This window comes from Gallus gallus, chromosome 31 (assembly GCF_016699485.2).
Source record: "Gallus gallus isolate bGalGal1 chromosome 31, bGalGal1.mat.broiler.GRCg7b, whole genome shotgun sequence".
Lineage (NCBI taxonomy): Eukaryota > Metazoa > Chordata > Aves > Galliformes > Phasianidae > Gallus > Gallus gallus.
Genome location: NC_052562.1, coordinates 1,200,693 through 1,226,955, shown reverse-complemented (window position 1 = coordinate 1,226,955; position 26,263 = coordinate 1,200,693). Strand labels below are relative to the sequence as shown.

At 49.4% G+C, this 26,263-nt stretch overlaps 2 protein-coding genes and 3 long non-coding RNA genes across 16 annotated transcripts in view; 3 read left to right on the top strand and 2 right to left on the bottom strand.

Annotated features, from left to right (window-relative positions):
• LOC112531053 overlaps window positions 1-824 on the top strand; it is a 53,251-nt gene extending 52,427 nt beyond the window's left edge. Inside the window, exons 5-7 of the mRNA XM_040654423.2 lie at window positions 282-377; window positions 459-483; window positions 718-824. Coding sequence (XP_040510357.1) covers window positions 282-377; window positions 459-483; window positions 718-793 — 197 coding nt within the window. The 3' untranslated portion in view covers window positions 794-824. The remainder of the gene's footprint in view (window positions 1-281; window positions 378-458; window positions 484-717) is intronic.
• Window positions 825-1,286: 462 nt separating this feature from the next.
• On the top strand, window positions 1,287-1,703 carry LOC121107921. The gene is made up of 2 exons (XR_005842320.1): window positions 1,287-1,358; window positions 1,560-1,703. It is a non-coding gene; the product is annotated as an uncharacterized LOC121107921 (long non-coding RNA).
• A 10,233-nt stretch (window positions 1,704-11,936) lies between these two features.
• LOC101750718 overlaps window positions 11,937-26,263 on the top strand; it is a 30,923-nt gene continuing 16,596 nt past the window's right edge. For 6 of the 11 annotated variants that reach the window (XM_040654381.2, XM_040654385.2, XM_040654384.2 and 3 more), the window contains exons 1-2: window positions 11,937-12,162; window positions 12,728-13,021. In XM_040654381.2, the coding sequence (XP_040510315.1) occupies window positions 12,024-12,162; window positions 12,728-13,021 (433 nt within the window). In that variant the 5' untranslated portion in view covers window positions 11,937-12,023. Of the gene's footprint in view, window positions 12,163-12,727; window positions 13,022-13,779; window positions 14,101-14,181; window positions 14,476-15,046; window positions 15,066-25,662; window positions 25,889-26,263 lie in introns of those variants that run through there. The other 5 variants (XR_005842262.2, XM_040654375.2, XM_040654373.2 and 2 more) reach the window with 5 other exon arrangements.
• Window positions 15,701-26,263, bottom strand: part of LOC107055456 — a 29,459-nt gene continuing 18,896 nt past the window's right edge. For both annotated transcript variants that reach the window (XR_005842295.2, XR_005842294.2), the window contains exons 5-6: window positions 16,237-16,268; window positions 15,701-15,912 (exon numbers count right to left, since the gene is read on the bottom strand). This is a non-coding gene — a long non-coding RNA (uncharacterized LOC107055456). The remainder of the gene's footprint in view (window positions 15,913-16,236; window positions 16,269-26,263) is intronic.
• Window positions 17,087-17,825, bottom strand: LOC121107912. The gene is made up of 3 exons (XR_005842305.1): window positions 17,601-17,825; window positions 17,358-17,453; window positions 17,087-17,284 (listed from the first exon to the last, which is right to left on the bottom strand). It is a non-coding gene; the product is annotated as an uncharacterized LOC121107912 (long non-coding RNA).

Below are 26,263 nucleotides of genomic sequence, written 5' to 3'. Positions count from 1 at the left end.
GTTCATGCAGAGGTGAGAGTTCGGGGGATACTCAGCCCATCCATTTGTCCCCCCAGGCCTTGTGCCCAGATCCACGGAAGAGACAGCACATGCCGGTGAGAGGCTCCCCTTTGGTCCTGTTGACCCTGTCCCTTACTGTTGTCCTCATCCCTTCCCTGTGTCCCCATACCAGCACTACATCCCCATCACACCCCACTGTCTGCATCACCCTGCTCTGACCACATCACATACCCGTGTCCCCATCCTATTCATTAGTCCCCATCACTCCACTTTGTCCCCAGACTCATACACCCTGTTGGGCCCCATAGTCATCGCTGTGGCATCAGTGGCTGTCACCCTGCTCCTGTCTGCAGCCTCCTGCTGGATCATCAAGAAAGGTCAGGGCTTATGGGCTTCTGGGTACTGTGTGGGATCCATGAGGCTGTCAAAGCTCTGATGTGGGACTCTTCTTCTTTCAGGTGCTTGTGGGAAGAGATGTTGTAGGTGAGCAGGAAGTGGCAGGTCTGGGTAATTGGTGGGCATCTGGGACCCTGGGGTGCTGCTCCTTTTTCAGTGTGAGCTTTGTCAGTGGATTCCCTCGTGTAGAGGAGGGATTGCAGTACGATAGGAGATGGAGGCACTTTTCCCTGGGAATATCTCCAGTGGCCCTTGGATGCTTTGTGGAACCTCAATGCCTTTTCTCTCTGCTCTCTCTGTCTCTCTCCATGGTGCTGGTAGTGCTGAGGGATCTCCTGCCGACCACGATTTGTACTGTAAGTTTCAGTCCCTTGCACCCTTCCTTTCTAGGCATTGAGTACAATGCAGAGATGATCCCAAATGCTGTAGTTTTAAGTCAGTATTATCTCCACGTGCTAAATGACAATCAATGCTTATAAAGTTAATTTTTCAGGATATAGTCCCTATACTATTCCGGCATCATCTCTCTAAACCATCCTTGACAAATATGGTCCTCATTCTCTTCACCCTGCTATACAGTCTCCACTCCTTTAGCTGACACTGCTGGGAATTAACAAATGCTTCACTTTCAAACTCTGCACTGAGCAGGATAGTGTTTCAGAGGAAATGTGTCTGTTCAGAGCACTTTTTTGGGTGAGGACCATTCTCAGCAACAGAGCAGCCTCCACCCAATATCGTGGAGAAGCAAAACCCGCCTCCCTACAGCACAGGGCATTTTCTTGGGGCTGCAAGGCAGACCTCAGGAGCTGCTGTATGAAGCTGTAAGGGTGATGATTTTGGCAGAGGATGCCCATGGGTGCATCTGTGTTGGTGGCTGGGGAAGGTCTCTCCCTGCTGATGGCTGGGCACTCATTCAGGATCTCCCTGCAGATGCCAACGTGGATGAAATGAGGAGAGTGAAGGTGAGTTGTGCTCTTGCAGAGGCCTGCAGGTTGAGCGTGCATTTTTTTGTCTGCAGAAGGCATGGCTTGGAGGGGGAAATGCCAGCTCAGTTGTCACGGTGGCGGTGCTCTGGCTGCAGTTCCCCTCCTGCCATGATCCCATGGGGAATGCTGCATGGCCATGCTGTGGGACCACTGTAATTCCTTGTTTGTGTTTTGAAGGCCTCTGGAATACACAGCTCTGAAGTTTGTACATAGGACAGAATGTCAGAAAGTGAGAGGCGATCCACCCCTTTCTCTGCAAGAGCAAGGGGGAAAGCACAGCAGAGGTGACACTTATCAATAAAAGCATGAAATCCTTCTGCATCAGAATGAAGTTGGTGTACTTCTTCTGTCTGAATGCACTCTGAGGGTGCCCATCTGTCCATAGGGGCTGTGACAGAATCCTTGTGCTTGGGGCTCATGGGAGGTATCAAGACAGGGCCATCCTGGGCATCTCCAGAGCTTCTTCCACCTAAGCCACAGCAGTGATGTATAACCGCAGCTCATCACTTCATGATGTCTTTGATTCAAGACCGTGGTGAGCTTGATGATGCATAAGAACAGCTCAGCACTTACCTGATGTCTCTAAAATAGCTGTGATATTTTACTGATATTCTAGGTTGTACATGCATAAGCAAGTCATATATCTTAGTGGCTAGAAATAATGGGAGAGCATACCCCATGAACCCAAAAGCCCCATGTTCTGCCCCAAGAGCCCTCTGCAAGAAAACACCATGGCCGTGACGCAGTCCTGGTTGCCTTGGCATGCTGAAGCCTATGCATCTCTGCTGCGGGTCATCTGCTTCACGGGAGGCTGGAGGGGAAAGGAAAGCCCTGTTATTGCAGCTGCAGCCTGCAAGCCCTGCACAAGGAGGCTCCAGGAGCGCTGGAGGGAGCCGCACGCATTGGAGAAGCAGGCAGGAGTCAGCTAGCAGATCTGGGTTGGAAAACAAGGGGAGGCATTGCCGTAGACTGAGGTAGAGTGACTTGTGACTCAGAAATTAAATCTTGTGATTTGCAGTTTTTGTGCAAGTAAAGAGATGCATGAGCAAGCGTACCAAAATGATAATGCCATTTCTGTGGAGCATATCCCTTTAGTTTTGGGTGAGAAGGGCCCTGACTCCCTTGTCCCTTCGAAAGTGGGCAATGGTTGAGTCTGTGGGGAAAAAAAAACACACTATGAGTGCTCAGTATTCACGTGGGAAGGGGGGCGACCCACCACTGGTTTGGGCAGCAGACCCCGCGGGCTCTGGACTGACTGTCCACCCCCATTGCACCACTCTGCAGGAAGATTTGGAGGACCAGAGATGCTGGGCTTTGGGGGGGCATTTTCCCATCATTTGAGGCATTTTCTATATTTACACAGCACATCTGAGCCTGCTGCTCTGCAATGAAACTCAAGCTGCAAACAGAGCAAGGTGCAGGTGTGGTGGCGTTATATCCCCCATCCCTGACCACAGCATCCTCCCTTTGCAGCTGCCTGCACTTGCAGAGCAAATATCTATGAGATATTTCCCCACTGCTGTCTGTGTACACAGCAATATCCTCCAGTGCAGGGCTGAGCTTTGGTCTGTGCTTGAAACAAACACCATAGTGAGGGGAACTGTAGATGGGAGAACAGCAGAGTCTGAAGTGTGAGACCCGCTGTGCAAATGGGATTTGTCACTATGAGCACTGTGATGAAAGCACCCTGGAGAAACTGACTCTTGAGAAATGGTTTTTGCATGTCCAAGTGGGAAAGGGACAGGTGGGATGGCAAATGGGAGCCCAAGGGAAGGGGGTCCCCCATGGAAAAGGGGTGCCCAGCACTCACACTGGATTTCTCCGTAGTCGGTGGCTTGCACCTGCTGGCTGGGAACGTGCTGCTTCCTGTGGATTAAGGGAAAATGGATTTGGGGTGGATGTTTGCTGCAGGGGGCCAGGACTGTTATTCATTTGGATGAAGCCTCCTTGCATCAGGCACTGCATTCACCTCCAACCCCACGGCAATCCCTCATCCTCCAGGCATCCACGTGCTATCAGTAATGTTACCATGATGAAATCCTTCCTTCTCCAACACCACGGCAGTCCCTTCCTGTTATGGGGGAACTCACAGATAATGCTGCCCTGCAAAGGAGTTCCCCACGTTCCCAAAATGCTCTCAATCGTCCCCTCCCAGCCTTACTTCTCACCTTCGGCATCTCTCCCGGCAGGCACCTGTAAGAAAAACAGTCTCACATCAAAGCTGTGGCAGCCTCATGGATCACCCCACAGTCCCCTCAAGTCCTCACCTTTCCTAATGGTCCAGAAGGTGGCTGCAGACAGCAGGAGGGTGACAGTAACTGATACCACATGAATGGACTGTGAGGTTCAGAGGAGTGTTGGTGTCTGGGGACACAGAGGTTGATGGGGTCAGATGGGAGTGACGCAGAAGTTGGGGTGTTACAGCGCCATAGCGATGAAATGAGAAAAGAGGGGAGGGATAGGGAAAAGGTGAAGGGATGGGGTCAGTAGGAGCAAAGGAGAGTCCCTCACCTGCAGTTATGGTTCCTGCCGTGGAATTGGACACATGACCCTGGACAGACATATGGATGGGCGGAGTGTCACCAGTGCTCATAGCTCTGCATGGACACAGCTCCTGAGTGCACTGGTTCGGGGCAGGGTATGTAGGCCTTGGAAGATGCCCACAGAGCCAGCTCTGTCCCCTGAGACACGTGGGCTGACATGGGGTTTCTGCCATTCTGATGATCAATTATCTAAACTATGATGAATTTAGAAATGCATGGCATAAATGCAACTGTGCACCGTATGATCCTGCAGCACAACTCTCTCCTTTCCTTGACTTGTGGATAAGAAAGGACTAGTATGTTGCTCTTGCCTCAATGGGATGGGATGGCAGCATCCCACTTGCAAGACTCCATCCTGCATCTCCCCTCCTGCCATCATCCACAGGCTCTTTTTGGTGGCTTAGATGCAGGTAGAGGCACACGGATCCCAAAGCACACCAACATCTGCCCATCCTCACACTATGGCCACAGCATCATCTAGTTGCTGCATGGGAAATCAAACAAAAAGGAGCAACCTCACTCTTGGAAATCACCCCAGTTTCCCTTCCGCATTCTCAAAACAGTTTGGAATAACCCTTGGAGCATCCTTACCCAGGAAAGGGACCATGCCCAAATCCTGGGCCTGCTTTATGTACCTGGGCACTGCAGAGCCTCATTTCTGCAGCATAAGATCAAGACAGGAACCCTTCAGAGCCATCCTCTCTCTATTGGCACCTCTTGCTGCACATGGGATATCCATGTGGTGTTAATTTACCCCCCATCCCCTATGTCCTCACCACCCTGGTGTCATGTCCCACCTGTGACATGTAGATCCAAGGGAGTGCTGAGGGGAGACCTCCTTAGCCAATTGCTCTTGTTCCTCTGCTGGTACGCACATGTGTATGTCCCACTGCTTCTTGCAGAGATGTTCAGCAGCATGGAGTAGATGACCTGATCCTGATGGGCTTTCATGTTGTGAACCTCCATCCCATCCTTGCAGAAGACAATTCGCGCAGCAGGGACCAGCTTCAGAAGGACACATTGAGCCAGGACAACTTCCCCTTCCTGAGGCTCTGGAAGGGTTAAGGAGCAGGGCTGGAGCCTGGAGGAGTACCTGGAGAGATGGCACAGGGATTCTACCAGCATCATTAGCTGCAAAACACACTGCATTCCAAGTCATGGAGAATCTGCCCTCCTGGGGTGGATATTGGGAATTCAGAGGCAATAAAAGCCTTTCTCTCTCCCCATCTCCACCCCCACCATGTCTTCATTTTCTTGGACCCATTCTCACACTCACCATCAGCTGTGGAAACTGCAGATGCCCTGGGTGCTCACAGCAGTACCTGCACCGTGGAGCAGAGAGGGGTTTGGTTAGAGGACAGTGTCCTGCACACCCACATGTTTCTGTCCATGTCTCCAGTCTTCAGTAGTCACCACTCCACAAGTGTATCCCTTCCTTTGTCGCCACTGTCTCCATTTAGCAAGCTTAAATCCATTTGGGATAGGTTTCTTTTCCAGATGCAGTCTCCTCTACTTCAAAAATCATGCTTTTTGGTGCTAGACTCCATCCCACACGTACTCTACCTCCACCCTCGGCACCATCTCAAGCCTCTTTGTGCTGGGCTTCTTCCTCCAAGCAGGGTTCCCTGCTACCCAAAGCAGCCCCAACTCACCAAACACCAGCAGCAGGAGGACATGGACATGGGGACACGGCATGGCCCATCCCACCTGCCCGCACATCTTTGGAGATCTCTCCTCACGGTTCCTGCTTTGCTGTGAGCTGGGTGCAGATGGTCACAGGCTTGTGTTGTGAGCCTAGGGACACGTGCTGTGTGTTTCTGCAGCTGACAGAGAGTTAGTCACAGCGAGAGGCTGTGATGCAGCCCATGATGCATTTCTCCGCATCTTGCAGAGCCCCTGCTTTTATTTTCAGGACACATAGAGCCCTTAGCAGGGGCCGTGCTTCCTGTCTCCTGGGGGGAGGAAACTTCTCCCTTTTCCCTCTTTCCCCACCTCTTCTTACTGAGTGTGACCTCATTCTGTATGCAGCGTCCGTTTTATCTCTTTTTGTCAGCTATCTTGTCTCTGTCCCCTCCCAAGCTCCTGTTCATCTCCAGCCTGCCAAAGAGCCATAAAATAGAGGTGCTTGGGTTGGAAGGGGACATTAAAGGGCATGGAATCACTTATAGAATTGTAAAAACCAGCAAAACAAACAAACAAACAAACAAACAGTATAAGCACAGAATTAAAGAAGCCGACACCATACTGCCATTAGTTAGGAGCTCATTGCTTGTGTTCCAGTTGAGAAGGGCCACAGATCATTTTGTCCGGTCAAGAAGGGGTGAAGGTCAAGTTCTCTCCATCCCATTCATGTGGGATTTTTCATCATGAGTCGTGGGTTGCAAGCGCTGTGGAGAAATTTTCCCTTGATGAATGGATTCAGCATGTACGAAGGAATGAGCAGGGTTGCTACCAGGAGCTCATGGCGAGAAGATCCCTGTGGATATGGGTTGCCCAGCACTCACACTGGATTCCTCCACAGCCGGTGCCTTCCAAATGCTGCCTGGCAATGTGCTGCTCTCTGTGTGGGAATGGGAAATGGGTTTGGGGTGGTTGCTTGCTGGGATGGGCCCAGGATTGATATTCACTTGAATGATGCCTCCTTGCACTGAGCAATGTGTTCACTCCAACCCCGTGGCAAACACCTCATCATGTACGTGTCCAGGGGCTGTCATGGATGTTCCCATGAGGGAGTGCTTCCTTCTCCAATCCCAAGGTAATCCCTTTTTTCCATGGTTGATCACACAGGTAATGCTGCCCTGCACAAGGAGGTCCCCAGGGTCCCATTCCCACCCTCTTTTTCACAAGCCTTTTTCACTGTTGTCCTGTGTTGACCATGGCTTCCAGGGGACTGATTGGAGAGACAGGGACAGTGGGGAGTGATGGGCACATTGTGCTCCAATGGGGACATTGGAGTTGAATGGGGACTGAAAGAGGAGACGAGATGGTTGAGGTGTGTCGGCATCCCCGGAGCACAGGGTTGATCCCTCACCTCTAGGTACAGTGGTTCACACCCACCTGGTCTCCACAGCCTCAGAATCATGGAATCATGGAATCTTTAGAGTTGGAAGGGACCTGTGCAAGCCATCGAGTCCAGTCCCCAGGGACGGAGCACCAGCCACATCTCTAGGCAACCTGTTCCAGTGCCTCACCTCCTCACGGTGAGGAGTGCACTGTTAGGGGCAGTGAGTAAGAAAACACTTGGCACTTGTATTATTCTTTGTTTCCCAAGTACCGTCAGCAGTTGAAATCTGAAGAACAATAAAGAATCTGAAAAGGAAGTCCAATAGTGTCGCCTATAACCATATCAACAAGAAAGCCTCAGATTTGTCCTAATGCTACACGGTACTTTGATCTATACCTGATACCCAATCACTGTGGTAAAAACAAATCCTGATAGAACTATACTCCATCCGGGAAAGCATAGAATGTACGCCCATCAGAAGGGGAGAAAATATCAGACAATTGAGGCAAACGTATGCACCGTGGGAGAACAGAAGGATTTATTTCAAAGAGGAATACCAACACAGCCCAAGACATTGGTCTTGACACTATACAAAATATCTGCTCTTTTCCAATAGCTCCTGACGAACCCTTCTCCTTGTTGCAGGGAAAAAGAGAAAGCAAAGATCCGGTAAAGCCCCTTCACTACTCATGAAAACCAGTCTTAGTTGATCTGCCACCAACACGACAAGTACTTCCCATTCTCAAAGCACCACTGAATTTTTGTACGTGGGAAGGTTTCCAACGCCCACAGGTAAGAACATCGTATTCAGACTCAGTGGATAATCCCATCCTTGTCATCTTTGGATTCTCTGTATCTACGTATACAGGTTATGAGAAGAGGCAATGCAAGACCCTTGTTAACCATGACGGTATTAATGCTTGCGTGCACTTCTTGTTTGCTCACATTTGTGATTGCCATGTGTTACATTACAAAATATATTAGCCATGGGCATGGTGTTACTGAAATAAGAAGGACTGTGCAATGTAGAATCAAAGATCGAAGAGGGAGAGACTGCTGCATCAGCATCCACAATGCCATCATCTAATCTGAAGAAGCTCAAACAAAGCGGAGACAGTGAACGGACTGCTGAACTGTTCATGCACTGTTTTGAGGCATGGAATCCAAATCCATGCTGAGATTGTGGAGACTCGTGGGATGGGGGAAACGGTTGGTGTGAATGGCAGCAAGCTGTGAGCACCCACCTGGTTGTCTGCTCTTAATGAGCACATAACCTGGTGTTCTATTCTTAATGAGCACCCGCCTGGCATTCTAATCTTCATGAGTTTTCCAGGTCATGGAATTGTAACTCTGAGGCCTAGCATGGTCTAGACACCTAAGCAAGACGTATGTCAGTGCAGCCGTTGAGCCTGTTTGTCACACAGCCCCCAGCCTACCCTCTCCTCTAACAGAATGTAGGTGAAGTTTGGGAAAGCCCTGCCTCCTGTTACTTTATGTTTCTGAAGAATGCCTGTTCCAAGAGAGTGCTTAGGTAAACTGCATATTCTGGAGAGCCACGTGGGGATGGGCCCAGATCTTGCTCCGTTGATGAAACTCAGCAGTGAGCCACTTGTAATGAGCTGGTGCATCCATGCACATACCCACAACTGCACTGAAGCTTCTGTAGCTACAGTTAGCATCTTGATATTCCACTGAAATTTGGGTTTGGCTCTTGAATCTGTGCTCTAATACAGGTTTTTTGGTCTCAAGCACTACTACAGTTGTGCCTGTGGTTGGCCGTGGGTCCCACTGATCCTCACAGTGTGTTTGTAAAAGCTGGGAGGGAAACTTTATTTGATGTTTATTTTTTGTCAGTATATCATACCAATGTACATTAATTAAAGCCAGAAGTAGTTAAAAAATGAGAGTTGATCATGCAAAGTAAGTAACAACACAGCAATTCTTTAACTATGTTTTTTGTGGATGTTCAAACTCAGACTCTGCTATTTCTTCTGCTAGAACCAGAGTTATGGTGCTAAGCAGTATGGACAGTGCATCATAATCCTTTTTCCAAGAAGTTACCAATTCCCTTCACTTGACGTTCGGTTCAGTGGTCAGTGCTTCACCAACTCCAAGGACTAAGGAAATCTTCTGTGCCTCTGTGTCACACATATTGGTTCTGTTCTGTCGCCACGTCAGCAATTGATTAAACAGCAGAACAAAAGTGAAAGTGAAAGCAATTCCAGTAGCGAGCTGCACACCCATGTATGGTTTGATTCTGCAGACTGGTAAGGCTGTGCTTTCGGCTCTCAAGAGCTCTGTATGGTTTTTGAGTTTCCTTATCTCTTGGCCAGTCTCATGGCAGTTGCATGATTTCTGTGTGGACCACAAGTTCCTCAACAAGACATTCAAATGTGTTCACACAGGGGTATAGAAGTCTTAAATATTCACAAGCGTGTATGTCTGGGGCTTACCAGACGCAAGCCTGCCTGAATGTAATGGGGACAAATGAATACGTCTGTGGCAGACAGGTATTTATTCAGGTAAGAATCTGTATTAATGGATGGATCTCGGAAAGATGGAAGGTTTGCACTCGGTGAGACACAGAATTAAAAGCCAAAGGACACAAAGGCAAAGAAGTGGGCATATGGTTAAAACCATCTTTACTACTGACTGTGAAATAAATCCCTTCTTGTTTCCAAATACATACCCAATCCATGAATCGATGTTCAGAGATCATTCAAGAAGGGATGTGAAAGATGAAAGGTGCCCGGAGGTCCCTGCGAGTTGGGGCAGGTGTGACTTTTATATCCTGCTCCTGCCCCTGGCAGAATGTTAGCAATAAACAACAAGAACTCCCATATCCATCCTATGTCAGTGGGCTATTCATGGGCAGCATCATCTCCAGCAGCATCCTCTTCCATGCACTTAGCAAGAGTCTCACATTTCCTTTATGCAAAGTCTGAGTCTGTGTTATGATTTTATGTTTTGCTGATTGATCAAAAATTCAACCCAAACTGCAGAGTCCATCCAGGTGACTGAAGAGACTCAGCATCTGAGAATTCTAGACACTGAGTGAAACTGTAAGCCTTGTAGATAAGGCAGGCAAGTCAAGTAAGGAAGATCTCAAAAGACACAGCGACACATGCTAACCATTCACATTCCCTACCTATGGACTCAGGTTGAGTAGGAGATTAATAATTCATCTTGCCTTGAGCTAAAGCACATCAAATATGGCAGCCCTTGAGGGAGTGCTATACAGACTTGGTGCAAGATAATCACCAGATGGGAGCTCTCTGCACTACTAGAAGGAACAGAAATTGAAGAGCATTTTTGATAAAAAATCCATAAGTGCTTTTGGGTTACATTGTAGGTGTGTGGATCACAGCCTGGCTGTGACACAATCCTAGCCTTTGCCTTTGCTCTCTGTTCATGTGTGCCATGCAGTAACTGCCCTGAGCTGGGGGACTCAGAGCAGTGACATTCTGCCTGAGGAATAAGGACACACTCAGTGCGGCTAGCAGGCACCTTACAGCACCTTTCACTAAAAACCAGCTGGAAGATGGACAAACGCAGGGGGAATCCTGCCCCACAGACCTAAAGCCCTTCCCACCTGAATGGAAACGCTCGGCCTGTCTTCGTCATTCAGCCCAGAGCAAAGCAACTGCAGTCATGCCGTGCAAAGAGGTGATGTTCTTTGCAGCCCATCAGCCCTCTGCACTCACACACCTCTATGGTTTTGGTCCCTCAGACTGGAGATGTGCAGCTGCTGCTCTTTTAAATGCCGCTTCCAGCCCAGCTCCACACAAGCAAAGCATCACGGAGAAATACATCTTTCTGAGGCAGCAGTCAGGTGAATCTGGTGTGGGAGGAAAGTTCTCCTTCCTAAACAGAAGACGTGTTACTGTGTGCAAGAAGCTGTAGTCTGGCCAGACTAACAAAGGGGGATACAAAAATAGCACAGGCAGATTCTGAGCACGCAGGAGGTTCATTGCTCACCACAGAGTGAGTTCTCAGCACATGGCCACGTTTTGTGGGTCTGTTGATCATCTCCATGGGCAGATGCAGGGCCTGAGCTGAGTTCCTCCATTCTCAGCACAGAGAGCAGAACTGCAGCCGTGGTCCTGCTCTGCCACGTTTTGTGGGTCTACAGGTTGCATCATGGGCAGATGCAGGGCCAGAGTTTCCAGTGGATGAGTTCCCCACAGAGGAGTGGGGAGAGGCAGAGGTTAATTTTCCTGCCGAGATTGTAATTGAAGTGATAATTGCTTGTGGTGATTACAGCAGTAATACTGAGTGGAAAGTTGCTTTCTGCTGGTGGAGTTCTGCAGGTGGTGGAGAGTGTGTAGCAGCACTGAAGGCACTGGTTTTCTTCCGGGCCTCTCACTGTTGGGATGTTCCCTTAAGGGTGCAGTGCAATGGGGCTGAGAGTAGAGTCAAAGGAGCATGGACACAGGGGGGAGATGGAGTAGAATGCAGAAGAGATGCCACGTCAAGCAACAAGATATTGTAATTAATGTGAGCTTATAAACAAGGACAGCAACTGATTACACAGTTTAATGGTGATAGGAAAAAAGAGAAAGGATCTGTACTGAAAGAGGAGTGATTCCGTTTAGATGCTAGAAGAAAATTCTTGATTCTGAGGGTGTTGCGGCACTAGCACAGCTGCCCATTGAAGCAGTGCATGCCTGGAGGTGCTCAAGGATGGGTTAAATGGGGCCGTAGGTTTTTATGAGTCTATGGCTAACTGCATAATCTTTCAGGTCCTCTCCAAATCAAACCATTTTCTTGTTTGACTCTGTGATAGACTGGAGATGGCCAGGAGGTAGCAAGAAATCAGAGCAAGGAGGAGAGCTGACGCAAAGAGACCGATGGGACCCTGCATGCAGAATGAGGGCATGATCAGCAAGATCAGGTGGGCATAAGGGGGAGAAGGGAGAAGATTCCTCCCTTTAAGAAACAGGAAACACAGACCATGATGAGGTGTCTGACGTCCCCAAATAAAAGCGGTAGCTCGGCAGACACAACAGATGCACCATGGGCTGCATCACAGTCTCTCACCGTGGGTAACTCTGTCAGCTAGAAAAATACCACAGGACAGGTCCTGGGGTTGCAATGCAAACCAGTGTCCATCTGTATCCAGCTCACATCAAAGTAGGCGCTGTGAGAAGAGATCTCCAAAAGATGTTGGGGGAAGCTCAATGGACCATGGCGTGTCCTCGTGTCCCTGCCCTCCTGCTGCTGGTGGTGGTTGGTGAGTTGGGGATGCTGTGTGAAGTAGGGAACCATGCCTGGAGCAGGAATCCCACCAGAAATAGGCTTGGGATGGTGCTGAGGGCAGTGGTGCAGTAGGTGAAGGGTGTAGGCGAGCTCCAAAAATACGTGAGTTACAAATGCTGGGTGCTTTAGAAAGATAGGGAACAGCACTTGAAGCAGCAAACGCACCACAAATGGACCCGAGCTTTCTCAGAGACACTGTATGGGGATAGGCAGATGGGATGGTGCCTAGTCCTCTGTGGGGACATGGGTGGGAACATCTGGGTGAGCAGGACATTGTCCCTCTAAACAGAACTCTCTGTGTCCCGCGGTGCAGGTACTGGTGTGAGCACCCAGGGCATCTGCAGTTCCACAGCTGGTGGTGAGTGTGGGAATGGGTCCAGAAAAAGAAGACATCCTGGGGGAGGAAATGGGAAGAGAGAAAAGCAGTTTTCCCCCCTGAATTCCCAATGTCCATCTCTGGAGTGCTGATTGTCTGTGCCTTGTGATTCAATGTGTTTTGCAACCAATGAGGTGGTGGAATCCCTGTGCCATCTCTCCAGGTACTCTCCAGGCTCCAGTCCTGGTCCTTAACGCATCCAGTGCTCAGGAAGGAGAAGTTGTCCTGGCTCGATGTGTCTTTCAGAAGCAGTTTCCTGCTACCCGAATTGTCTTGTGCAAGGATGGGTTGGAGGTGTACAGTGTGAAGGTCCAAGAGGGAAGGGTCATGAGCTCCATGCTGCTGAACATCACTGAGAGAAGTGCGGGGACATACACATGTTTCTACCAGCAGAGGAACACGAAAAACAGGCTGAGGAGCTCTCCCCTCAGCCCTCCCTTGGACCTGCAGGTCACAGGTGGGATGTGACACCAGGGTTGTGCGGACGCAGGGGATGGGGAGCTGAACACCACATAGATTTTCTGGATCAAGAAATGCCATAGAGAGAAGTGGGCTCTGGAATGGTCTCCCTCTGCATCCCGTGGTGCAGAAATGGGGCACTGCAGTGCCCAGGCTCAGGAAGCAGGTGCAGGGTTTGGGCACGATCCCTTTCCTGGGAAGGGATGCTGCAAGGGTTATTCAAAAAATGTTTTGAGAATAAGGAATGGAAACTCGGGTGATTTCCAAGTGTGGGGTGGTTTCTCACTGTGTGAGCTCCTAAGCAGCAAGAAGATGATGCTGTGGCCATAGTGTGGGGATGGCCAGATGTTGATGTGCTTTGGGATCGGGGTGCCTCTACCTGCTTCAACAAAGCCACCTAAAAGAGGCTTTACATGGCGGCAGGAGGGGAAATGCAGGATGAGTCTTGCAGTTGTGATGCTGCCATCCTACATCAACATACTTGTCCTTTCTTATCCACAAGGTGAAGTAGAGAATTGTGCTGCAGTATCATACAGTGCACGGTTGCATCTCTGCCATGCATTTTTAAATCCAGCATAGTTTACGTAATCAGATCGAAGGGAACCTACATCATTCCATGTGTCTCAGGAGAAGGGCAGGCTCAGTGGGCACCTTCCTATGGCTGCAAGCCCTGCCCCATAGCAATGCACTCAGGAGCCGTGTTCACGCAGAGGTGAGAGTTCGGGGGATACTCAGCCCATCCATTTGTCCCCCCAGGCCTTGTGCCCAGATCCACGGAAGAGACAGCACATGCTGGTGAGAGGCTCCCCTTTGGTCCTGTTGACCCTGTCCCTTACTGTTGTCCTCATCCCTTCCCTGTGTCCCCATACCATCACTACATCCCCATCACACCCCACTGTCTGCATCACCCTGCTCTGACCCCATCACATTCCCGTGTCCCCATCCTATTCATTAGTCCCCATCACTCCGCTTTGTCCCCAGACTCATACACCCCGTTGGACCCCATAGTCATCGCTGTGGCACCAGTGGCTGTCACCCTGCTCCTGTCCGCAGCCTCCTGCTGGATCATCAAGAAAGGTCAGGGCTTATGGGCTTGTGCGTAGTGTGTGGGATCCATGAGGCTGTCAAAGCTCTGATGTGGGACTCTTCTTCTTTCAGGTGCTTGTGGGAAGAGATGCTGTAGGTGAGCAGGAAGTGGCAGGTCTGGGTAATTGGTGGGCATCTGGGACCCTGGGGTGCTGCTCCTTTTTCAGTGTGAGCTTTGTCAGTGGATTCCCTCGTGTAGAGGAGGGATTGCAGTACGATAGGAGATGGAGGCACTTTTCCCTGGGAATATCTCCAGTGGCCCTTGGATGCTTTGTGGAACCTCAATGCCTTTTCTCTCTGCTCTCTCTGTCTCTCTCCATGGTGCTGGTAGTGCTGAGGGATCTCCTGCCGACCACGATTCTTACTGTAAGTTTCAATCCCTTGCACCCTTCCTTTCTAGGCATTGAGTACAATGCAGAGATGATCCCAAATGCTGTATTTTAAGTCAGGATTATCTCCACGTGCTCATGACAATCAATGCTAATAAAGTTAATTTTTCCGGATATAGTCGGAATACTATTCCGGCATCATCTCTCTAAACCTCCTTGACAAATATGGTCTCATTCTCTTCACCCTGCTATACAGTCTCTACTCCTGTAGCTGACACTGCTGGGAATTAACAAATGCTTCACTTTCAAACTCTGCACTGAGCGGACAGGGTTTCAGAGGAAATGTGTCTCTTCAGAGCACTTTTTTTGGGTGAGGACCATTCTCAGTAACAGAGCAGCCTCCACCCAATATCGCGCAGAAGCAAAACCCGCCTCCCTACAGCACAGGGCATTTCCTTGGGGCTGCAAGGCAGACCTCAGGAGCCGCTGTAGGAAGCTGTAAGGGTGATGATTTTGGCAGAGGATGCCCACGGGTGCATCTGTGTTGGTGGCTGGGGAAGGTCTCTCCCCTGCTGATGGCTGGGCACTCATTCAGGATCTCCCTGCAGATGCCAACGTGGATGAAATGAGGAGAGTGAAGGTGAGTTGTGCTCTTGCAGAGGCCTGCAGGTTGAGCGTGCATTTATTGTCTGCAGAAGGCATGGCTTTGGAGGGGAAATGCCAGCTCAGTTGTCACGGTGGCGGTGCTCTGGCTGCAGTTCCCCTCCTGCCACATTCCCATGGGGAATGCTGCATGGCCGTGCTGTGGGACCACTGTAATTCCTTGTTTGTGTTTTGAAGGTCTCTGGAATACACAGCTCTGAAGTTTGTACATAGGACAGAATGTCAGAAAGTGAGAGGCGATCCACCCCTTTCTCTGCAAGAAGAAGGGGGAAAGCACAGCAGAGGTGACACTTATCAATAAAAGCATGAAATCCTTCTGCATCAGAATGAGGTTTGTGTACTTCTTCTGCCTGAATGCACTCGGAGGGTGCCCATCTGTCCATAGGGGCAGTGACAGAATCCTTGTGCTTGGGGCTCATGGTAGGTATCAAGACAGGGCCATCCTGGTCATCTCCAGAGCTTCTTCCACCTAAAGCCACAGCAGTGATGTATAACCGCAGCTCATCACTTCATGATGTCTTTGATTCAAGACCGTGGTGAGCTTGATGATGCATAACAACAGCTCAGCACTTGCCGATGTCTCTAAAATAGCTGTGATATTTTATTGATATTCTAGGTTGTACATGCATAAGCAAGTCATATATCTTAGAGGCTAGAAATAATGGGAGAGCATACCCCATGAACCCAAAAGCCCCATCTTCTGCCCCAAGCGCCCTCTGCAAGAAAACACAATGGTCGTGACGCAGTCCTGGTTGCCTTGGCATGCTGAAGCCTATGCATCTCTGCTGCGGGTCATCTGCTTCACGGGAGGCTGGAGGGGAAAGGAAAGCCCTGTTATTGCAGCTGCAGCCTGCAAGCCCTGCACAAGGAGGCTGCAGGAGCGCTGGAGGGAGCTGCACGCATTGGAGAAGCAGGCAGGAGTCAGCTAGCGAAAGTGAGAGCATATCTGGGTCGGAAAACAAGGGGAGGCGTTTGCCGTAGACTGAGGTAGAGTGACTTGTGACTCAGAAATTAAATCTTGTGATTTGCAGTTTTTGTGCAAGTAAAGAGATGCATGAGCAAGCGTACCAAAATGATAATGCCACTCCTGTGGAGCAAATCACTTTAATTTTGGGTGAGAAGGGCCCTGACTCACCTTGTCCCTTCGAAAGTGGGCAATGGTTGAGTCTGTGGGGAAAAAAAACACACTATGAGTGCTCAGTATTCATGTGGGAAGGGGGGCGACCCACCACTGGTTTGGGCAGCAGACCCCGCAGGGCTCTGGACTGACTGTCCACCCCCATTGAACCACTCTGCAGGAAGATTTGGAGGACCAGAGACGCTGGGCTTTGGGGGGGCATTTTCCCATCATTTGAGGCATTTTCTATATTTACACAGCACATCTGAGCCTGCTGCTCTGCAATGAAACTCAAGCTGCAAACAGAGCAAGGTGCAGGTGTGGTGACGTTATATCCCCCATTCCTGACCACAGCATCCTACCTTTGCAGCAGCCTGCACTTGCAGAGCAAATACCTATGAGATATTTCCCCACTGCTGTCTGTGTGCACAGCAATATCCTCCAGTGCAGGGCTGAGCTTTGGTCTGTGCTTGAAACAAACACCATAGAACAGCAGAGTGTGAAGTGTGAGACCCGCTGTGCAAATGGGATTTGTCACTATGAGCACAGTGATGAAAGCACCCTGGAGAAACTGACTCTTGAGAAATGGTTTTTGCATGTCCAAGTGGGAAAGGGACAGGTGGGATGGCAAATGGGAGCCCAAGGGAAGGGGGTCCCCATGGAAAAGGGGTGCCCAGCACTCACACTGGATTTCTCCGTAGTCGGTGGCTTGCACCTGCTGGCTGGGAACGGGCTGCTGCCTGTGGATTAAGGGAAAATGGATTTGGGGTGGGTGTTTGCTGCAGGGGGCCAGGACTGTTATTCATTTGGATGAAGCCTCCTTGCATCAGGCACTGCATTCAGTCCAACCCCACAGCAATCCCTCATCCTCCAGGCATCCACGTGCTGTCAGTAATGTTACCATGAGAAAATCCTTCCTTCTCCAACACCATGGCAGTCCCTTCCTGTTATGGGGGAACTCACAGATAATGCTGCCCTGCAAAAGGACTTCCCCAAGTTCCCAAATGCTCTCAATCGTCCCCTCCCAGCCTTCCTTCTCACCTTCGGCATCTCTCCCGGCAGGCACCTGTAAGAAAAACAGTCTCACATCAAAGCTGTGGCAGCCTCATGGATCTCCCACAGTCCCCTCAAGTCCTCACCTTTCCTAATGGTCCAGAAGGTGGCTGCAGACAGCAGGAGGGTGACAGTAACTGATACCACATGAATGACTGTGAGGTTCAGAGGAGTGTTGGTGTCTGGGGACACAGAGGGTGATGGGGTCAGATGGGAGTGACGCAGAAGTTGGGGTGTTACAGTGCCATAGCGATGAGATGAGAAAAGAGGGGAGGGATAGGGAAAAGGTGAAGGGATGGGGTCAGTAGGAGCAAAGGAGAGTCCCTCACCTGCAGTTATGGTTCCTGCTGAGGAATCGGACACATGACCTGGACAGACATATGGATGGGCTGAGTGTCACCAGTGCTCATAGCTCTGCATGGACACAGCTCCTGAGTGCACTGGTACGGGGCAGGGCACGCAGGCCTTGGAAGATGCCCACAGAGCCAGCTCTGTCCCCGGAGACACGTGGGCTGACATGGGGTTTCTGCCATTCTGATGATCAATTATCTAAACTATGATGAATTTAGGAATGCATGGCAGAAATGCAACTGTGCACCGTATGATCCTGCAGCACAACTCTCTCCTTTCCTTGACCTTGTGGATAAGAAAGGACTGGTATGTTGTTCTGTCTCTATGGGATGGGATGGCAGCATCCCAATTGCAAGACTCCATAATTCATTTCCCCTCCTGCCAACACCTAAAGCCTCTTTTAGGTGGTTTTGTTGCAGGTGGAGGCACCCAGATCCCAAAGCAAACCGACATCTGGCCATTCCCACACTATGGCCACAGCATCGCCTTCTTGCTGCATAGGAACTCACACAGTGAGAAACCACCCCACACTTGGAAATCACCCCAGTTTCCACTCCTTATTCTCAAAACATTTTTTGAATAGCCCTTGCAGCATCACTTCCCAGGAAAGGGATTTTGCCCAAACCCTGCACCTTTTTTTCTGAGCCTGGGCACTGCAGTTCCCCATATCTGCACCACGGAATGGAGAGGGAGACCATTCCAGAGCCCACTTCTCTCTATGGCATTTCTTGATCCAGAAAATCTATGTGATGTTTAGTCCCCCCATCCCCTGCGTCCGCACAACCCTGGTGTCACATCCCACCTGTGACATGTAGATCCAAGGGAGTGCTGAGGGGAGATCTCCTTAGCCAATTGCCCTCGTTCCTCTGCTGGTACGCACACGTGTATGTCCCACTGCTTCTAGCAGAGATGTTCAGCAGCATGGAGTAGATGACCGTATGCTGATGGGCTTTCATGCTGTACAGTTCCATCCCATCCTTGCAGAAGACAAATCTGGCAGCAGGAACCAGCTTCTGAAGGATACATTGAGCCAGGACGATTTCCCCTTCCTGAGCTCTGGAAGCGTTAAGGTACAGGGCTGGAGCCTGGAGAGTACCTGGAGAGATGGCACAGGGATTCCACCAGCATCATTAGCTGCAAAACACACTGCATTCCAAGTCATGGAGAATCTGCCCTCCTGGGGTGGATATTGGGAATTCAGAGGCAATAAAGCCTTTCTCTCTTTCCATCTCCTCCTCCACCATGTCTTCATTTTCTGGACCCATTCTCACACTCACCATCAGCTGTGGAACTGCAGATGCCCTGGGTGCTCACAGCAGTACCTGCACCGTGGAGCAGAGAGGGGTTTGGTTAGAGGGACAGTGTCCTGCACACCCATAAGTTTCTGTCCATGTCTCCAGTCTTCAGCAGTCACCACTCCACAAGTGTATCCCCTTCCCGTATCGCCACTATCTCCATTTGAGCAAGCCTAAATCCATTTGGGATAGGTTTTCTTTTCCAGATGCAGTCTCCTCTACTTCAAAAATCATGCTTTTGGTGCTAGACTCTATCCCACATGTACTCTACCTCCACCCTCGGCACCATCTCAAGCCTCTTTGTGCGGGGCTTCTTCCTCCAAGCAGAGTTCCCTGCTACCCAAAGCAGCCCCAACTCACCAAACACCAGCAGCAGGAGGACATGGACATGGGGACACGGCACGGCCCATCCCACCTGCCCGCACATCTTTTGGAGATCTCTCCTCACGGTTCCTGCTTTGCTGTGAGCTGGGTGCAGATGGTCACAGGCTTGTGTTGCGAGCCTAGGACACGTGCTGTGTGTTTCTGCAGCTGACAGAGAGTTAGTCACAGCGAGAGGCTGTGATGCAGCCCATGATGCATTTCTCGCATCTGCAGAGCCCCTGCTTTTATTTCAGGACACATAGAGACCTTAGCAGGGGCTGTGCTTCCTGTCTCTTGGGGGGAGGAAACTTCTCCCTGTTCCCTCTTTTCCCCACCTCTTCTTACTGAGTGTGACCTCATTCTGTATGCAGCGTCCGTTTTATCTCTTTTTGTCAGCTATCTTGTCTCTGTCCCCTCCCAAGCTCCTGTTCATCTCCAGCCTGCCAAAGAGCAGTAAAATAGAGGTGCTTGGGTTGGAAGGGACATTAAAGGGCATGGAATCACTTATAGAATTGTAAAAACCAGCAAAACAAACAAACAAACAAACAAAAAGTAGAACCGCAGAATTAAAGAAGCCGACACCGTACTGCCATTAGTTAGGAGCTCATTGCTTGTGTTCCAGTTGAGAAGGGCCACAGATCATTTTGTCCGGTCAAGAAGGGGTGAAGGTGGAGTTCCCCCCATCCCCATTCAAGTGGGATTTTTCATCATGAGTCGTGGGTTGTAAGCACTGTGGAGAAATTTTCCCTTGATGAATGGATTCAGCATGTACGAAGGAATGAGCAGGGTTGCTACCAGGAGCTCATGGCGAGAAGATCCCGTGGATATGGGTTGCCCAGCACTCACACTGGATTCCTCCACAGCCGGTGCCTTCCAAATGCTGCCTGGCAATGTGCTGCTCTCTGTGTGGGAATGGGAAATGGGTTTGGAGTGGTTGCTTGCTGGGATGGGCCCAGGATTGATATTCACTTGTAGAATGCCTCCTTGCATTGGGCAATGTGTTCAGTGCAACCCCATGGCAATCCCTCATCATGCACATGTCCAGGGGCTGTCATGGATGTTCCCATGAAGGAGTACTTCCTTCTCCAGTCCCAAGATAATCCCTTTTTTTTCCATGGTTGATCTCACAGGTAATGCTGCCCTGCCCAAGGAGCTCCCCAGGGTCCCATTCCCCTCTTTTTCCCACAAGCCTTTTCCACTGTTGTCACTGTGTTGACCATGGCTTCCAGGGGACTGATTGGAGAGATAGGGACAGTGGGGAGTGACGGGCACATTGTGCTCCAATGGGGACACTGGAGTTGAATGGGGACAGAAAGAGGAGACGAGAAGATTGAGGTGTGTCGGCATCCCTGGAGCGCTGGGTTGATCCCTCACCTCTAGGTTCTGTGGTTCACACGCACCTAGTCTCCACAGCCACAGAATCAAAGAATCATAGAATGTTTAGAGTTGGAAGGGACCTGTGCATGCCATCGAGTCCAGCTCCTGTGAAGTGAACTGGGACACCACAGCTAGATCAGGTTGCCCAGGGCCTTATCCAGCCTAGCCTAGAAAGTCCCCAGGGACGGAGCACCAGCCACATCTCTAGGCAACCTGTTCCAGTGCCTCACCTCCTCACAGTGAGGAGTGCACCGTTAGGAGCAGTGAGTAAAAAAAACTTGGCACTTGTACTATTCTTTGTTTCCCAAGTACAGTCAGCAGTTGAAATCTGAAGAACAATAAAGACTCTGAAAAGGAAATCCAATTAGTGTCGCCTATAACCATATCAACAAGAAAGCCTCAAATTTGTCCTAATGCTACACGGTACTTTGATCTATACCTGATACCCAATCACTGTGGTAAAAATAAATCCCGATAGAACTATACTCCATCCGGGAAAGCATAGAACGTACGCCCATCAGAAGGGGAGAAAATATCAGACAATTGAGGCAAAGGTATGCACCGTGGGAGAACAGAAGGATTTATTTCAAAGAGGACTACCGTCAAAACCCAAGACATTGGTCTTGACACTACACAAAATATCTGCTCTTTTCCAATAGCTCCTGACAAACCCTTCTCCTTGTTGCAGGGAAAAAGAGAAAGCAAAGATCCGGTAAAACCCCTTCAACCCCTTCACTACTCATGAAAACCAGTCTTAGTTGATCTGCCACCAACACGACATGTACTTCCCATTCTCAAAGCACCACTGAATTTTTGTACGTGGGAAGGTTCCAACGCCCACAGGTAAGAACATCGTATTCAGACTCAGTGGATAATCCCATCCTTGTCATCTTTGGATTCTCTGTATCTATGTATACAGGTTTTGAGAAGAGGCAATGCAAGACCCTTTTTAACCATGACAGTATTAATGCTTGCGTGCACTTCTTGTTTGCTCACATTTGTGATTGCCATGTGTTACGTTACAAAATAGGTTAGCCATAGGCATGATGTTACTGAAATAAGCAGGACTGTGGGGTGTAGAACCGAAGAGGGAGAGACTGCTGCATCAGCATCCACAGTGCCATCATCTAATCTGAAGAAGCTCAAACAAAGCGGAGACAGTGAACGGACTGCTGAACTGTTTCATGTACTGTTTTGAGGCATGGAATCCAAATCCATGCTGAGATTGTGGAGACTCGTGGGATGGGGGGAAAGGGTTGGTGTGAATGGCAATAGCTGTGAGCACCCACCTGGTTGTCTGCTCTTAATGAGCACATAACCTGGTGTTCTATTCTTAATGAGCACCCGCCTGGTATTCTAATCTTCATGAGTTTTCCAGGTCATGGAATTGTAACACTGAGGCCTAGCATGGTGTAGACACCTAAGCAAGACATATACCAGTGCAGCCGTTGAGCCTGTTTGTCACACAGCCCCCAACCTACCCTCTCCTCTAACAGAATGTAGGTGAAGTTTGGGAAAGCCCTGCCTCCTGTTACTTTATGTTTTTGAAGAATGCCTGTTCCAAGAGAGTGCTTAGGTAAACAGCATATTCTGGAGAGCCACGTGGGGATGGGCCCAGATCTTGCTCCGTTGATGAAACTCAGCAGTGAGCCACTTGTAACGAGCTGGTGCATCCATGCACATACCCACAACTGCACTGAAGCTTCTGCAGCTACAGTTAGCATCTTGATATTCCACTGAAATTTGGGTTTGGCTCTTGAATCTGTGCTCTAATACAGGTTTTTTGGTCTCAAGCACGACTACAGTTGTGCCTGTGGTTGGCCGTGGGTCCCACTGATCCTCACAATGTGTTTGTAAAAAGCTGGGAGGGAAACTTTATTTGATGTTTATTTTTTGTCAGTATATCATACTAATGTACATTAATTAAAGCCAGAAGTAGTTAAAAAATGAGAGTTGATCATGCAAAGTAAGTAACAACACAGCAATTCTTTAACTATGTTTTTTGTGGGTGTTCAAACTCAGACTCTGCTATTTCTTCTGCTAGAACCAGAGTTATGGTGCTAAGCAGTATGGACAGTGCATCATAATCCTTTTTCCAAGAAGTTACCAATTCCCTTCACTTGACATTCTGTTCAGTGGTCAGTGCTTCGCCAACTCCGAGGACTAAGGAAATCTTCTGTGCCTCTGTGTCACACAGACTGGTTCTGTTCTGTCGCCATGACAGCAATTGATTAAACAGCAGAACAAAAGTGAAAGTGAAAGCAATTCCAGTAGCGAGCTGCACACCCACGTATGGTTGGATTCTGCAGACTGGTAAGGCTGTGCTATCGGCTCTCAAGAGCTCTGTATGGTTTTTGAGTTTCCTTATCTCTTGGACAGTCTCATGGCAGTTGCATGATTTCTGTGTGGACCACAAATTCCTCAACAAGACATTCAAATGTGTTCACACAGGGGTATAGAAGTCTTAAATATTCACAGGCGTGTATGTCTGGGCTTACCAGACTCAAGCCTGCCTGAATGTAATGGGGACAAATGAATACGCCTGTGGCAGACAGGTATTTATTCAGGTAAGAATCTGTATTAATGGATGGATCTCAGAAAGATGGAAGGTTTGCACTCGGTGAGACATAGAAGTAAAAGCCAAAGGACACAAAGGCAAAGAGGTGGGCATATGGTTAAAACCATCTTTACTACTGACTGTGAAATAAATCCCTTCTTGTTTCCAAATACATACCCAATCCATGAATCGATGTTCAGAGATCATTCAAGAAGGGATATGGAAAGATGAAAGGTGCCTGGAGGTCCCTGTGAGTTGGGGCAGGTGTGACTTTTATATCCTGCTCCTGCCCCCTGGCAGAATGATAGCAATAAACAACAAGAACTCCCATATCCATCCTATGTCAGTGGGCTATTCATGGGCAGCCTCATCTCCAGCAGCATCTTCTTCCATGCACTTAGCAAGAGTCTCACATTTCCTTTATGCAAAGTCTGAATCTGTGTTATGATTTTATGTTTTGCTGATTGATCAAAAATTCAACCCAAACTGCAGAGTCCATCCAGGTGACTGAAGAGACTCAGCATCTGAGAATTCTAGACACTGAGTGAAACTGTAAGCCTTGTACATAAGGCAGGCAAGTCAAGTAAGGAAGATCTCAAAAGACACAGCAACACATGCTAACCATCTTGCCTTGAGATAAAGCACATCAAATATGGCAGCACTTGAGGGAGTGCTCTACAGACTTGATGCAAGATAATCACCAGATGGGAGCTCTCTATACTAGAAGAAGGTACAAAATGTTAAGGGTATTTTTGATAAAAAATCCCATAAGTGCTTTTGGGATTCATTGTAGGTGTTTGGACCACAGCCTGGCTGTGACACAATCCTAGCCCTTTGCCTTTGCTCTCTGTTCAGCTGTGCCATGCAGTAACTGCCCTGAGCTGGGGGACTCAGAGCAGTGTCATTCTGCCTGAGGAATAAGGACACACTCAGTGCTGCTAGCAGGCACCTTACAGCACCTTTCATCAAAAACCAGATGGAAGATGGACAAACGCAGGGGGAATCCTGCCCCACAGACCTAGAGCCCTTCCCACCTGAATGGAAACACTCGGCCTGTCTTTGTCATTCAGCCCAGAGCAAAGCAACTGCAGTCATGCCGTGCAAGAGGTGATGTTCTTTGCAGCCCATCAGCCCTCTGCACTCACACACCTCTATGGTTTTGGTCCCTCAGACTGGAGATGTGCAGCTGCTGCTCTTTTAAATGCCACTTCCAGCCCAGCCCCACGCAAGCAAAGCATCACGGAGAAATACATCTTTCTGAGGCAGCAGTCGGGTGAATCTTGTGTGGGAGGAAAGTTCTACTTCCTAAACAGAAGATGTGTTACTGTGTGCACAAAGTTGAGGTCTGGCCAGACTAACAAAGGGGGATACAAAAATAGCACAGGCAGATTCTGAGCACGCAGGAGGTTCATTGCTCACCACAGAGTGAGTTCTCAGCACATGGCCACGTTCTGTGGGTCTGTTGATCATCTCCATGGGCAGATGCAGGGCCTGAGCTGAGTTCCTCCATTCTCAGCACAGAGAGCAGAACTGCAGCCGTGGTCCTGCTCTGCCACGTTTTGTGGGTCTACAGGTTGCATCATGGGCAGATGCAGGGGCAGTGTTCGCAGTGGATGAGTTCCCGACAGAGGAGTGGGGAGAGGCACAGGTTAATTTTCCTGCTGAGATTGTAATTGAAGTGATAATTGCTTGTGGTGATTCCAGCAGTAATACTGAGTGGAAAGTTGCTTTCTGCTGGTGGAGTTCTGCAGGTGGTGGAAAGTGTGTAGCAGCACTGAAGGCACTGGTTTTCTTCTGGGCCTCTCACTGTTGGGATGTTCCCTTAAGCTTGCAGTGCAATGGGGCTGAGAGTAGAGTCAAAGGAGCATGGACACAGGGGGGAGATGGAGTAGAATGCAGAAGAGATGCCATGTCAAGCAACAAGATGTTGTATTTAATGTGAGCTTATAAACAAGGGCAGCAACTGATTACACAGTTTAATGGTGATAGGAAAAAAGAGAAAGGATTTGTACTGAAAGAGGAGTGATTCAGTTTAGATGCTAGAAGAAAATTCTTGATTCTGAGGGTGTTGCGGCACTAGCACAGCTGCCTATTGAAACAGTGCATGCCTGGAAGTGCTCAAGGATGGGTTAAATGGGGCCGTAGGTTTTCATGAGTCTATGGCTAACTGCATAATCTTTCAGGTCCTCTCCAGATCAAACCATTTTCTTTGATGACTCTGTGATAGACTGGAGATGGCCAGGAGGTTGCAAGAAAACAGAGCAAGGAGGAGAGCTGACGCAAAGAGACCGATGGGACCCTGCATGCAGAATGAGGGCATGATCAGCAAGATCAGGTGGGCATAAGGGGGAGAAGGGAGAAGATTCCTCCCTTTAAGAAACAGGAAACACAGACCATGATGAGGTGTCTGACGTCCCCAAATAAAAGCGGTAGCTCGGCAGACACAACAGATGCACCATGGGCTGCATCACAGTCTCTCACTGTGGGTAACTCTGTCAGCTAGAAAAATACCACAGGACAGGTCCTGGGGTTGCAATGCAAACCAGTGTCCATCTGTATCCAGCTGACATCAAAGTAGGCGCTGTGAGAAGAGATCTCCAAAAGATGTTGGGGGAAGCGCAATGGACCATGGCATGTCCTCGTGTCCCTGCCCTCCTGCTGCTGGTGGTGTTTGGTGAGTTGGGGATGCTGTGTGAAGTGGGGAACCATGCCTGGAGCAGGAATCCCACCAGAAATAGGCTTGGGATGGTGCTGAGGGCAGTGGTGCAGTAGGTGAAGGGTGTAGGCGTGCTCCAAAAATACGTGAGTTACAAATGCTGGGTGCTTTAGAAAGATAGGGAACAGTACTTGAAGCAGCAAACGCACCACAAATGGACCGGGGCTTTCTCAGAGACACTGTATGGGGATAGGCAGACGGGATGGTGCCTAGTCCTCCGTGGGGACATGGGTGGGAACATCTGGGTGAGCAGGACATTGTCCCTCTAAACAAAACTCTCTCTGTCCCGCGGTGCAGGTACTGGTGTGAGCACCCAGGGCATCTGCAGTTCCA